Source organism: Rhamphochromis longiceps, linkage group LG5 (genome assembly GCF_057381845.1).
Source record: "Rhamphochromis longiceps isolate RC_006_pf linkage group LG5, R_longiceps_female_GT1.1, whole genome shotgun sequence".
In the NCBI taxonomy this organism is placed as follows: Eukaryota; Metazoa; Chordata; class Actinopteri; order Cichliformes; family Cichlidae; genus Rhamphochromis; species Rhamphochromis longiceps.
In genome coordinates, this window is record NC_140561.1 from 4,906,249 (window position 1) to 4,921,212 (window position 14,964).

At 39.6% G+C, this 14,964-nt stretch overlaps 2 protein-coding genes across 3 annotated transcripts in view; both read right to left on the reverse strand.

Moving 5' to 3' along the window:
* Nucleotides 1-14,964, reverse strand: part of LOC146669067 (uncharacterized) — a 576,742-nt gene that overhangs the window by 39,721 nt on the left and 522,057 nt on the right. The gene's annotated exons all lie outside the window — the stretch shown is intronic.
* Nucleotides 10,201-13,045, reverse strand: LOC146669073 (transcription factor 15-like). Of its 2 annotated transcripts, none has more exons than XR_014911672.1 (2): nucleotides 11,824-13,045; nucleotides 10,201-11,472 (listed from the first exon to the last, which is right to left on the reverse strand). XR_014911672.1 is itself a non-coding variant. In XM_085405490.1 (2 exons), the coding sequence occupies exons 1-2, from the start codon at nucleotides 12,687-12,689 to the stop codon at nucleotides 11,407-11,409; spliced, it is 519 nt and encodes a 172-aa protein (XP_085261616.1). In that variant the 5' UTR covers nucleotides 12,690-12,909; the 3' UTR covers nucleotides 10,201-11,406. The 2 variants fall into 2 exon arrangements, 1 of the variants encoding a protein (XP_085261616.1); XM_085405490.1 differs by having other exon boundaries at nucleotides 12,237-12,909.

Below are 14,964 nucleotides of genomic sequence, written 5' to 3' on the forward strand. Positions count from 1 at the left end.
TCAGCCTGTCTCCTTAGTGGAAAGGAGTAGTGGAAACATAATATAATGTATACCACACAGCTGTGCATCAGGATTCTTACACAGTGTTGGCTTCTTTTTGGAGCTCACTGGTTTATTGCAGTCTTTGCAATGATTTCATAAATTAGGCCAAAACGACTTTCAAATAATTGTGTTTTGAATAATGATTTATGCACATGTGGTTTTTAACCACGAAATTTTACATTTTTAAAGCAAACAGAATTTTTGCTCTCTTATCTTTTACTGAAAAAATAAGTATCTTCAAATATATTTTTAAAATATGTGCCTTTAAAATGTTAAATATTCTAATATTATATTATATTATAAATAATAACTATTATTTTGAAGTTGGAGTGCTGAGAATTTAGTCTGTTTTGTATGTTTTAAAAACATTTTAGATCGACTTTATTAAAAATAAAGACCTCAAAGTGCGCAAACTAGCATTAATATTTTTTTTGTTTGTCTTAATTTTTGATCTTTCAAACCTTAGTATTGGATCACAACAAACTATTACAAATCTGTGTATACATGTTTGGAGGTGGAGGAGAGGTTCTGTTGCAGCTCCTTGTGCATTAAAATGGTTGTATTCAGTTTCATTGTTGTGTTGGAAAAATCGTCTCCTGACAAAGTCTCGAGCTGGAAGTCATCTTTTCATCCAGTATAATCTGGTTCACCTTGTGCATCCCCTCTCAGCACACTTTTGTTTTGTTTTTTGCATGGCATCCTTCTGTCTCTTGCACGGTCTTAGCATGTCAAAAGCACTTACTTTCAAATTTTCCAAATCAAAAAGTCATGTTCTTTACTTTCATATAATCTCCCTTTTATATTATACAATCTAGCATTTCTGAAACTTCCTTATGATCAGGAGCTTTAATAGCTTCTTAATATTCTAAAATGGAAATAGGATTCAGTCATCATATCGCACATCAGCAATTTTAATCAAAAATAGTACAAAAACATTTAACAGGAACATTTGGTTAATGTAACTTGTTTATATTCCCAAATACCCTGCTTATCAGATAAGTGAGATGTTTAAAACAGCAGGAGCCTATTTTTGCTTTGTTCTCTGAGAGGTAGTTGGAGTAGAAGATGACATATTCATTTCTGATGGCGCACAGCGTGCAGGTCATGGAGGTTGTTAGGGGCAGTAGGTTTCTGTCAGTGAGACTATTCATTGTGCTCTTTGGGGAAACTGATTGAGGATATCCTCCAAACAATTGCTGTGGATGTTGAAATTGGTTCAAAAGTTTTCCAAGGTATATTCTTCCTCCCATCCATCTCCGAGATTCAGGAGGCTCCAAGCAGCGAACAATTGTATTTATTGGGTCCAAGCTCATTCTTCATGTCTAGTTAAAATGTAGACTTGCATGCTTCCTTACATCTAGGATACATTTTCCTATGTGATGTCACAACTTAATATATGTTGCTTTGTGTGTGGGGATTTGTCGGTGTCGAGTGGACAGTTATCACTTAAAAATCTCTACACAAGCACACTACCTTTAATTACTCTGTGGTGACACAGAGGGTCAAAGGGAAGTGCACAGTAGAGTTTGATTATATGTCACAAAAGAGAATGGGAATTTAGTTACCCAGGAAAAATCTGTTTTACTTATCTAGTAAGGGTTAGATATATAAATATTTAGGGAGCATGATTCTTTTAAAAGCAAAGGAGTCATCAAACAAAGCCAAAAAAGAGAAAACACAATAGCATATGAAATCTTTAGGGACCATTACAGGCATCAGGTTACTGCGGAAGTCAGCCTCTTTCCTCCTTCAGAGCTTTCTGTGCAGATATGTTGTTGCATTATTTTGACAGGGGAGAAATCAGGCCACAAATTAGTCACCTTTCACCTCTAAATCAAGGACCACCGCCCTAAGGCTGAGACAGAGCACCAGGAGCAGCAGCCAAACTCGGAGCAATCAGAGGCCTGCCCCGCTGGACTGATATTGTCTGTACTAATGTCTTGGGTCATTCCACCACTTCCTCCCACTTGCATGTTGGGAGGAAAACAATAGTCTAGAGAGTGTGCGTTGTGAGAGCACAGTGTGTCAACACCGTTGCCCATATAAAACACACACACCCACACACTCTTTTAGACTAATATAGCACTCAAATTTTGGTGTATCATGGATTTCCCTCACTTCCCAATTAAATGTATCATAAAGACATTACACCTCTGTTCAATGACCGTCGTTCACTGTTTAGATGGCCTCTTTTATTCCTCTCTCAAACTGGGTGACTCATGCTATGGACTCTCAACTCTGTGGCCCTCTGCCCACAGAGGTCTGAGACATCTTCCAGAAGTGTGACATTATTTTCGAGAGATTTGATTGGCCAGTGATTGAGATTTCAGACCTTTTGATCTCTAATCTGGAACAGGTTAGGTTTGCAGCATAAATTACAATATCGATGTAGCCCAGTAAGAAGTGAAGCACCGTCATAGTACAGAAAATCCCAAGAGATATCTGAATAAGGTGAAATCTGTTTACAGCTCTGTTTTCATCAGATTTTGTTTTGGTTTTACATGAACAACAATATGGGGACGAGAACCCAGAATGCCTTTTGATTTCCAAGCTCTTTAGGTCTGTAGATTATGTGTTATTACCTTTTTGGAGGATTTTATGTTGCCTATGCCTTGATTAATGCATTGAGTAATTTCACAAAAGCTCACTATCTGCAAAGCTAAAGGCCTATTCAAATGGATACCAACACGGGATAATAAATTGTGACAATTTGCTTAATCATCTCAGGGATTTTGATGACAGTGGAAACACAGCATCAGATGAAGCAACATATTAGTGCTCAGACATTCTAGTCCCTAAAACTAGAAATTCGGTAGCTTTTGTTCCAACTATGTTTTATTTTGTGCTCTTTAAAACTAACATGATAAAAGTACATCTTTAATAAGTACACTAGAGCATAAGAAGATACCTTAGTATAGCTGTTCATATAGTCTAATGTTATGGCACACAGATACAGTGGGGCAAAAAAGTATTTAGTCAGCCACCGATTGTGCAAGTTCCCCCACCTAAAATGATGACAGAGGTCAGTAATTTGCACCAGAGGTACACTTCAACTGTGAGAGACAGAATGTGAAAAAAAAATCCATGAATCCACATGGTAGGATTTGTAAAGAATTTATTCGTAAATCAGGGTGGAAAATAAGTATTTGGTCAATAACAAAAATACAACTCAATACTTTGTAACATAACCTTTGTTGGCAATAACAGAGGTCAAACGTTTACTATAGGTCTTTACCAGGTTTGCACACACAGCAGCTGGTATTTTGGCCCATTCCTCCATGCAGATCTTCTCGAGAGCAGTGATGTTTTGGGGCTGTCGCCGAGAAACACGGACTTTCAACTCCCGCCACAGATTTTCTATGGGGTTGAGGTCTGGAGACTGGCTAGGCCACTCCAGGACTTTCAAATGCTTCTTACGGAGCCACTCCTTTGCTGCCCGGGCGGTGTGTTTTGGATCATTGTCATGTTGGAAGACCCAGCCTCGTTTCATCTTCAAAGTTCTCACTGATGGAAGGAGGTTTTGGCTCAAAATCTCACGATACATGGCCCCATTCATTCTGTCCTTAACACGGATCAGTCGTCCTGTCCCCTTGGCAGAAAAACAGCCCCATAGCATGATGTTTCCACCCCCATGCTTCACAGTAGGTATGGTGTTCTTGGGATGCAACTCAGTATTCTTCTTCCTCCAAACACGACGAGTTGAGTTTATACCAAAAAGTTCTACTTTGGTTTCATCTGACCACATGACATTCTCCCAATCCTCTGCTGTATCATCCATGTGCTCTCTGGCAAACTTCAGACGGGCCTGGACATGCACTGGCTTCAGCAGCGGAACACGTCTGGCACTGCGGGATTTGATTCCCTGCCGTTGTAGTGTGTTACTGATGGTGACCTTTGTTACTTTGGTCCCAGCTCTCTGCAGGTCATTCACCAGGTCCCCCCGTGTGGTTCTGGGATCTTTGCTCACCGTTCTCATGATCATTTTGACCCCACGGGATGAGATCTTGCGTGGAGCCCCAGATCGAGGGAGATTATCAGTGGTCTTGTATGTCTTCCATTTTCTGATGATTGCTCCCACAGTTGATTTTTTCACACCAAGCTGCTTGCCTATTGTAGATTCACTCTTCCCAGTCTGGTGCAGGTCTACAATACTTTTCCTGGTGTCCTTCGAAAGCTCTTTGGTCTTGGCCATGGCGGAGTTTGGAGTCTGACTGTTTGAGGCTGTGGACGGGTGTCTTTTATACAGATGATGAGTTCAAACAGGTGCCATTCATACAGGTAACGAGTGGGGGACAGAAAAGCTTCTTACAGAAGACGTTACAGGTCTGTGAGAGCCAGAGATTTTCCTTGTTTGAGGTGACCAAATACTTATTTTCCACCCTAATTTACGAATAAATTCTTTACAAATCCTACCATGTGGATTCATGGATTTTTTTTCACATTCTGTCTCTCACAGTTGAAGTGTACCTCTGGTGCAAATTACTGACCTCTGTCATCATTTTAAGTGGGGGAACTTGCACAATCGGTGGCTGACTAAATACTTTTTTGCCCCACTGTATATTGCTATGTCTGGCCTATTCACTTGTTATTTGGCTGCTGCAAAGGATTAGGTTGCTCCCTGTTCTCCCACTCCACCCATCCATGGAAAACAATCATCAAAATCGGAGGCAGCCGATCCAAGACCGCTGTCCCTTGAAAGGGCCCACAGTCCGTGTCCAGTCGTTATCTTCTCTGACAGACTGGCTGGTAGGGAACCAACTTCAGGGTTAGTGAGGGGGCGGAAGGTATCTCTAATGTCAAACAGTTGAGCTACAGCACCATAAGGGTCTGTTTAGGGCTAAATGTGGTGGAGGGAAACAGTATCGCAATCTTAGCCCTTCCTATATGCCCCATGGTATCTCCCACTAATGCTTACCAGATGGAGCTGAAGATGGGGAAAGTGCTGCTGATGACTGACAGAATAATTTATGTTCAGATGGAATTTTATACAGTCATGTACAGGGATATCACTAACTTTAATGAGAAACCACACGAGTCAGAGGTGGTTGCTTCATACTTTCCATCATGTGTCCTGTATCTAAAAGTTATCAACTGACTAATGCACAGGCTCTTGTGTGCAGGCTTACACTACTGTTGGTCGCAGTCACAATTCTACAGCTTTTGTTTTAGTAATGAAAAATCCTAATTCTGTGACATATCTCTGACTGAAATGTTTTCATCAAACTCATTTTAATATTAGACAAAGACAACCCAAGTAAATACAATATGGGGCTTGGGTGGGTGCCATTCTGTGCTTCAGGGGTGTGCCTGGTTCCCTGGTTGTTCCTGCTGGTGTGCTTTCTGGATCTGTTCACTGTCCCTGGACTCTTGTGGTGCTAATGGGTCCTCTTCCGGGCTGACCATGCTGCCTGGGACGTGCTGTCTAGACTCTAAATCACTAGTTGTCACCTACCTGCATGTTTGTGACTCAGCAGTGTTCACTACAGTTTGGTCTTCACTCTTGGTTGTGGCCACTGGGAGTTTCTGGTCACATGTGGATTTTCATCACTGCTCTGTGTTCTGATGTTTGGACTCTGGTAACCTTGATCCAAGTGGGGGTGTGATTCCAACATAAATCACCAGACTTCCTGTTGTTGTTTCTGCTTGTTTCTTCATCTGTGCTCTGTGTTCTGTTTCTGAGTTTCATTGTGGTGCATTTATCCATCATAGATGTGAAATAGACATCAGGTATAGGATACTGGGGAAGATGACATGCATATGTTCACATATTTTTAAGAACTAATGATGTGACAGAGGACCTGCATCTGATGGTACATATGACATGTCAGTTGGCTTCTTGTTTCAGGGCACTTGTAAGCATTTTCCTTACTCCTTGATTTATTAGTAAGGTGTAGAAATACATTTAGAAATATACGTGAATGTTTCCCTTTCTGTTTAACTGTGACCATAACTATTCAAGTCTGTTATTGTTGCTTGTTTTGGGTCAGTAAATTTGTCACAGCTATCAAAACCAATTAAGTAACTGGTTATATAGTACTGATTGTGTGTGCCATAAATATCATGCTAGCTGACAGTTTACAGTAAGTTCACTGTACAGTTGTTGACTGATTTTCACTGTCTTTTTGGAGACATTCCCATCCAGGAATTAAAATAAGCATCAGATGAGTGTAACAGGCCATCTGGGCCCCGACTGATGTCAAAACTGGCAGTGACCCAGGGCCTCGGGCCCCACAGGGAGGGTGTCAGTAAGGTCGAGCACTGGAGCTTTTTTTCCCCTTCCTGTGCTTCTATGACATCTTCCTGTCAGGGGGAACAAAGGCCGCTGGGAGCCATTTATCGAGCTCCACAGAGCTCTACAGTTATCAGATAAGCTCACACAGCAGCTTCTAATTAGGTTTTAGCACTGACTGGTGGAGAGAAATGGAGGGTTGGGATGCTTTATGCAAGTGTGCAGTTATTTGTGCTGCCCCCAAGGACTGCAATAACTTTCTTTCAGAGGGGTGTACCTCCAAACATCACTTCGAGACTTAGAGGATTCAGTTTAGTCATATAATAAATCAAGATTAACTTTGAGTTCTACTATATGCACTACTATATGTGGGAATGAAAACTTAAAAAAATGCTGTCTACATGCAAGAATGCTACATGTGGTGTCATAAGGGGACCAAGGGCATGTGGTCAGAAATATAAACCAGACAAAACCACTTGAAAACTAGTTAAAAATTCAGATTATAGACAAATCTCCTGTTTTCACAGATTAGGATTGTTAAGATTGTCTACAGTAACAATCTGCTGGCAACATTTAGCATTCTTGCACAAGATGCAACGGTGAGACAAATTGCAGTTTACTCATACAGACATTGTTTTTAGATTATTTAGCGCAAAATAAAGAACTCAGGGAATGTTGGAGCAAAACAAACCACAGCACTGTTAGGAATTCATTTTTCAAAACTTAAAAATGTGAAAAAGCGTTTAGTTTAGGCTATATTTGAAAAATATAGCCTTGATTTGTAATTAGAAGCAAATGGCATTGCAAGTTAGACTCTCCAAATATCCCAAATCCACTACACTGCAAGTCTATAAGTTAGCAACAAACCAAATACTGTAAATGGTATTTCTGGTATAGCACAGTCTTTCTATGCTGAAAGTGTTTCGGCCTTAGTATCATGGGAATAAACAAGCCTACATAGATTTGTATAGATCTTACTATTGTTTAATTAGAACCTAGAACAAACAACACAAAAACCACAACAAATGTGTTTCAGACCCTAAAAAATTCTTACAATCTTCATTTTTGGTTATTATTAAGCTAATCTTAATTGTTATTCTAGCTGACATTTTAAAAAGCTCTAAAAATGTTCCCGAGTCTGACTCGTATTAAACAGGAACTCTTTGTGGCTGCACTGATATAACACAATCATTATAGAACAGCTGCGGCGATCAAGATGTACGAATTGTACAAGATATATTAGCTTGGCACAAAAGCCTAGAAGGATTCATCATATAACTACTGCAAAAGCAAAACTGTTGTTTTTACATACTGATTTTGTACAAAACAACAAGGATCTAACAGTGAGGTGACTTTAAATTACTTTTGGAATGAGCCAGACTATTTGTTTCCTTTTCACTGTCAGATGCTTCGTTTACAGACTGTTGTGTTTATTAAACTTCTACTGTAGCTCTAAGCAAGAACACAAGTACAGTTAGGTCCATATATATCTGGACACTGACACAAGTTTAGCTTTTGTACCTGTTTACTGAAACATATTCCAGTTATAGTTATATAATGGACATAATGTGTATCCACATTCAAACTGGATGAAGGGTTTAGGAGTTTCAGCTCCTAAACCCTTCATCCAGGGGTTTTGCTCCCTCTTTTTAAGGGAAGCAAAAGTAATTGGATGCTTGACTCAAAACAGTTATTTCATGGACAGGTGTGGGCAATTTCTTTGTTATGTCATTATCAGGTAAGCATTTAAAAGGCTTGGAGTTGGTTTGAGTTGTGGTGCTTGCATTTGGAAGGTTTTGCTGTGAACAGACAACATGCGGTCAAAGGAGCTCACCATGCAGGTGAAACAAGTCATCCTTAAGTTGTGAAAACAGCAAAAAAAACATCTGAGAAATTGGTACAATATTAGGAGTGGCAAAATCTGCAGTTTGGTACATCCTGAGAAAGAAAGAAAGCACTGGTGAACAGTGGTAGATGATCACAGAACAGTTTCCACGGTGATGAGAAACCCCTACATAACAGCCAACCAAGTGAGCAACAGTCTCCAGGAGGGTTAGGCGTATCGACATTCAAGTGTACTGTAAAGAAAAGACTGCATAAACGTAAATACAGAGAGTTCACTGCAAGCCACTCATAAGCCTCAAGAATTTGCTAAGACAGTGTCATATGACGGTGTTTCATAATATAGATGGACAATGACCCAAACAAACAGCCAAATCAACTCAGGAGTTTATTAAAGCAAAGAAGTGGAATATTCTTGAATGGCCAAGTCACCTGATCTTAGCCCAACAGAGCATTTCACTTGCTGAAGACTAAACTTCAGACACAAAGGCTCACAAACAGACAGCAACTGAAAGCCGCTGCAGTAACAGCCTGGCAGAGCACTAAAAAGGAGGAAGCCCAACATCTGAGTTCATACATGAGTTCAAGACTTCAGGCTGTCATTGCCAGCAAAGGGTTTTCATACAAGTGTTAGAAATGAACATTTTATTTTCAGTTATTCAATCTGTCCTGTTGCTTTTGAGCATCTGAAATTAAGGGATTGTGTTAAGATTGCTTTGGTTCCTCACATTTTTACGCAATTTTTTCAACCCATTGAATAAAAGCTGCAGGTCTGCATTTCAACTCCATCTGAGTTTTTTCATTTCAAATTCATTGTGGTGATGTAGGGAACAACAATTAGAAAAAAGTTCTCTCTGTTTAAATATTTATGGACCTAACTGTAAGAATATTTACCAAACAAAAAAAGAACAATCTAATCTTTTAACATACATACAAACTAATCTGCTTGCAGACTTGCAGATTGAGTACCATAATCCATCACAGTGGACACTTTTATTCTCACGACATTGTCTGAGGTTACACAGTTATACTATGCAGATTTTTCCAGTCAATATGCAGGCATTTATCCTTCAACCCTGTAAAAAGGTGTACTCCCATCAGCCTCTTCATGTGGCCAGAGCGCTGCTCTTCTGATGTAATCCACAACATTAACATTCAGCAGCAGCTGTGTTTGTCTGCACACAGGGTGGTAGGTGATATTAGCCGTGACTGATAAACACCACATGTGAATCCCAACTAAAATGATATACTACCAAAGTGGAGTTATGCACAGATCAGTCCTTAGATTTCTTTATTTGTGTAGACCCTGCCTCCAAATTTGCAAAACTGTGAATGGAGCATAGGTCATGTAAACAAATTAGGCCTTTTTTTCTCATAGGAGACTACAAATGTTTATGAAGAAACTTGAAGCTCTACCACCAAAATTCAATCTTTGTCTCTTCTTCTAGTCCATGGATAAACTTGTGCAGTTCTTGATATTTCCATCAAGAAGTGATGGAAATATCAAGAACTGCCTTGGTGGGCCTTGAATGGAATTTCATGGTTATCACTACGAGCGCATCTAAAAAGCTTTTTTTTCTTCTTCTGGTCTGTTTGTATGCAATTTTTATTTATTAAAAAAAAGTTGCCAAAGAGAAACAAAGGACAACAATGTAAATGTGACATGCAATTAAACCACTTCTGATGAAATGAGTTGATCATGGATTCTTGCATGATAACCAGTTAGCCTTTTTCTGCTTTGGGCTCTATTGTATTGGCTGGGGGCCTGAATGAACAAAACTATAAAGACGTTACCACTACAGGTCTGTAACAAGTAGAGAAATGTTGACATTGTTTATTTATTTATTGCTTAAACTCAGTTTATTTACTTACATTGAGTGAACCTACCCAGGAAACAAATTGTAAGCTTTGTTCAGCTTTGTTATAGACCAACCTATTTCAAAATATGGCAAATATTGTGTCACAAAAACAGTTTCTGTGCATCACCAATAAAAAAAAAACCTTTAACAGGCCATGCAAAGGGGACCTTTAATGATCTCATCACATGCTTATTGCTATGTTGGCAGAAAAATGCAAGAGAGCCATGCCTATGTAAAAATAAATTTAATCTCAAAGTAGATAAAAACATGTAGATAAAATCATTGCCTCTCAGATATCTTCTCTGACACTCCAGAAACTATTCAGGTGCATAGATCTATTTGAGAGAAAAGCTTCACACAAACATCTTGAGGACCAGCACCAAAGTGTTTGTGAATGTTCATTAGACCAGACCAAACCATTGTTTTTGTTTGTTTGTTTGTTTGTTTTCTTTTGTTTTTAATCACAAATAGGAATGACATCAGTAACATTTGTGCATGATAAAACCCATATTTGTAAATTGGAACCAGTAAAAAACACTGATGATATGTTTTATTGCTCCGTGCAATAATCAATCAGTCAATTAGCTTGACAGGTAATAGTGGTATAACAGATGACATGTAATCATGTATTCTGATATATCTTTAAATTATCCCAAATTATATTTAAAAACTGTGCAATTATACTAACATTTTCATGGATTACTTGACATTTTTATTATGTTCTTTATGATATTTCCAGGAACTTAAGACTACTTTGGATGGACTACTCTTTGAATCAGCAGCATCTTTTTCTACTCAATAGTTAAAGCACTGGTTATTATCATCAGTGTGGTAAGGCTCAACAGTTTCATTGTAAGTGCAATTTGATATGAGTCACTGTAAATGCTGAGTATGCAAAGTGAATTGTACTTGTACTGAAAATGTTTAAAGTACAAAACAAAGTACTCTTGGACACAGAGTTCTAGGATGTTACAGATTTAAAGTATTCTCCATTTTTTGTTTTGTTTTGGTTCATAGCTTCCAACTATTAGTAATCATACTTTAGGTGAGTGATCCAAAGTGCTGTACATAAGTGTAACCCCATCATGGATCTAGGGTTAGTATGGATTTCTGTTCCCCTAACATGTAAGATCTGTTCATCTAATGTATGTATGTAAGTAACCTTCTTAGTGCTGCTCACTTTGTATGTCACAATGTTATAATTTCAGATTATTTATCCACTATACCCCAAACAGTAACAATTTGTGTACTGGATTTCTGGCAACTGCTGGAGACATACAGGTAGTTCACTTGGCAATCCTCCTGTCTCACTAAATAACCAGACAAAGCCTCACAAAGTAAGAGGACTGCTGTAGTGCTGAGATGCTTCAAGTCTCTAGGAATATCTGCTGGGAGGAAGAAAAAAAATCCCACACTGCTCCAGTTTAGACACTTTCATCGTCGACTTAGCTGTCTCACACTGTTTCCATGCATTTTCACACAGTCTCGTCTGTCCTTCACCTGTGAACAAAGATGAATAATCACCTTCAGTTTCAGTACCGTCATCATCTCTGCGCACCCATGGAAAGTAACTCATTGCACTCAGGATCGTTGCAATTACACAGTTGTGATATGACACTTATAAATGATTAGATTTTTCACAAACACGGTTGTCAGTGTAAAAATGCGTTATATGCTTTACACTAAAGTCTCTAAATTAATCTCTCAAATTATTTGCAAAATAACAGAATTTAAAAAAATCACTCATTAGAATTCATTAAAGCACATTGTCAGGTCTACACTACCTGAAAACAATATTCAACAATTAATATACTGGGGTTTTTTACTAGCTATTTTTTAAGCTGTGCTTACCAATCTGACCAAAGCTCTTTTCTGAATTTGTCATTTTCGTATTTCCTCATCTGTCGATAAAAGCGGACACGTCGTAAGTTCTAAGTGCACATGTCTTCTGAAGTGTTTGTTTATCAGAAAGTCCAGCACGGTGTGTATCCATCGTGTATGTTTCTCATAAATATTGGAACCTTTTGGAATTAGCAACGCCCATAATTGCATCCTTCCTTATGTCCTGCTGCAGGAATGGTGCAGGAATTGTAAATAGATTTTCACCCCGAATAGAAGCTGTATTCCACAGAACGCGGATTTAGTGAGACTGGTTTTAATAATATAAGCTATACGTGTGCGCATCGGTCGAGGCAGAAAGTATAGAACATAATAAATGTAGTGTCGTGTATGCTGGTGAGCTGAGAATCTTCTGAGTATGTTACCCCTTTGCGCTGGTTGCTGAGGCAGAATGTGCAGATAGTCCGGGGCTGTTTGCCCTGCCCACCCCCCTTCACTTCTCTGTACACAGCACTCAGGCACGGCTGTTCGCCCTCTCTTCCGTCTCCTACCACCAGCACGTTGGCCAGGTGAGAAATATAGCTGGATGCCAGGCGCAGCGTCTCGATTTTGGAGAGTTTTCTGTCCACCGGCTCGGTGGGGATGAGCGTCCGCAGCGCCGTGAAGGCTGTGTTGACGTTCTGGGTCCGGTGTCTCTCTCTGGCGTTGGCAACGTTCCGCTGTCCGACTACAACTCCACCGGACTCCCGCCCGTACCCCTGATCGGTGCTGCCGTCACTCTCGCTGCGGTTCCCTTCCTCGTCGTCCGACATCAAGGTTAGGTCCGCGGGGTAAGAGAAAGGGTGCGTGGAGACGGGTCTCAGCATAGTGAAAGCCATTACTCAAAGGCAGGCGGGGAAATCAATCCCTTATATTCAAGTGGAAAACAGCGGCATGGAGACAAGAGTCGTGCGTAAAAGTTGCAGTAGCTCCAAGCCAACAGACTTCCCCAATACGTTCTGACACCCTCCTCCTGTGTGATAGTCAGCGTGACAGGCAGGGCTCTTATACAGTATACAGTAGTCTGCCAGCTTTACGTGAGGGGTGGAGCAGATGCAGACACTTCCATTTCCCCAAATGTTCGTTCTTAAAGTCTGGTGTTCATTTGATGATATGTGTAACACAAATGGACGCGTCACATGGAGAGTGTAGAGCAAAAAGGCACAAAAGAAGATGACAAATCTCGATTGTGCCGATCGTTAAAATAAAAACAAATCTGATCTGGTCTTTATCTGTCTGCTACTGGAGATTAGGGTCGTTTTAGACCGTATGGTACGTTGTTTGAAATAACACTGAGCAAAGATGTAAATTAGTCAATATAACAATATCTCAGCAAGCCACAACATGAAACAGCTGGTTACACAAATGCCCTGAGCCTTAAGTATCATTCTGAATGTCTCCCTTCTGCTATACACAGGTCATGTGACATGACACTGTCTGCGAGTTAAATAAATAAATACATGTATCATTATCTGCGAACCATTTGAAGGTTAAATGGGGGAAAATACACCCCACTCAAAAACATGAGGACAGGGCTGTGCTTTTTCAGTATTTTTGATGATATTCAAGATTCTTTGATGATTTTTAGAACATATGAGATCCTCAAATAATGTTCACTGTATGGTCGTTTCTATAAACCTCAGGTAGTTAAACAGTTTTCTTGTAAACAAAGGTTCTTTTCTAGTAGCAGTAGAGTCCAAAAAGGTGTCGTACATAAAGTCCACAATATTTGTCACATTTAAGTGAAAGTTATTAATAATAACACAATAGCATCATTAACAGATAAAACGAATGCAGTCACAATGTCAGTTTAAAACACCTATCAATGCAGTGCACAAACTGCACTTTCCACATTGCCCATAAAACAAAATGAACAACTTTGAGCTTTATAAGTTAAATGAAGGGAGGATACACTAGTAACAGACTTCTCTCATCATTAGACTCAATGAGCAACAACAATTAAGCAGCTGAACAGTCATAATATTGCATTATTACAATCATACAGGGGCGGAAACATTTAATTTACCATTTAAATGCATTTATTTAATTGACAAATTAAATAAATGTATCTATAACTTGTAACAAAGGATTTGAATGTTAGTACATTGCTGCTTCATATAAATAAAGAAGCTGAATTTATGTTTTATGGTTGACAGTAAACAGTCTGTACAGACTTTAGAGGACCATTGTAGAGGTATTCTCCACCACTATCATCCAAGGCACCATGAGAATGGTTGTCTTTTAGAAATACAACTGTCTGAAATTACCTGTGACTGGTGACACGGTGTAAATGCAGTTATATATAGCTAGCGAACATCTCATCAGCTCAGCACTTTGGAATTTCCTCTTAAATTTTGAACTTCCTTTCAAGTTCTTTGTCTCTTCAGCCAAAGTTGCTCCAGCTTGTCTAATTTCGTTTAGGTGTAGAAATCCCATGAGGCCAGCAATTACAAGAGGATGTGAAATAAACAACAAAGCTTTCACATAACGACAACTTTTAAGTGTTTTAATGTATTTTGATTGACTGTTGATCAGCTGATCAGCGCAAGAAACCACTGAAACATTTTTACAAGAATGGCAGAAACTCATTGTCTTCATAAGAACTGATGTATAACATGCATCCATATCACCTGTGTTCTCTCAGATTTTAAAAACAACACAGTCAGCACAATTGCTGGCTCATGTCCTTAGAGCGCCAATGTGATTAGTGGCTCTACAGTTGTCCTATTAAAGTTTGTCTAATGGGTTAAGTGTTGTGGGTAAATAAACACTCAGCAGATGCTGGAGGTGATCAAGCCTGAACCTTTCCCCATGGAAACCGAGCAAATGGTTTCCAGATTGACTGGTGCTGTTAGGATTTAAGTAAGCAGGGAGGGGTTGACTGAGTGTCATCAAAGGGCCTGTTTTTACAAACACAATCCCCCAAGACATCAAACCTGGACACTGCAAGTCCTGACCCCCGGGGGCCCCCAGCTCAGCTGCACCAACAATACCACGACCTACACGGAACCTGGTCCCACTCATAAAGCGGGACACCACAGTGTTTTACCATGCTCTGCCAACCGGCAACACGACCCCACTGCATTTTCTCTCCTTTCACAGTCTGGAACCATA

Bases quoted from the DNA above. Each gene is read 5' to 3' on its own strand.
- LOC146669073 (XM_085405490.1), bottom strand. From the start codon at position 12,689: ATGGCTTTCACTATGCTGAGACCCGTCTCCACGCACCCTTTCTCTTAC. The intron at 11,473-12,236 runs GTAACATACTCA...CTTTGTTCACAG, and splicing joins TCAGCAACCAGCGCAAAGGG to GTGAAGGACAGACGAGACTG.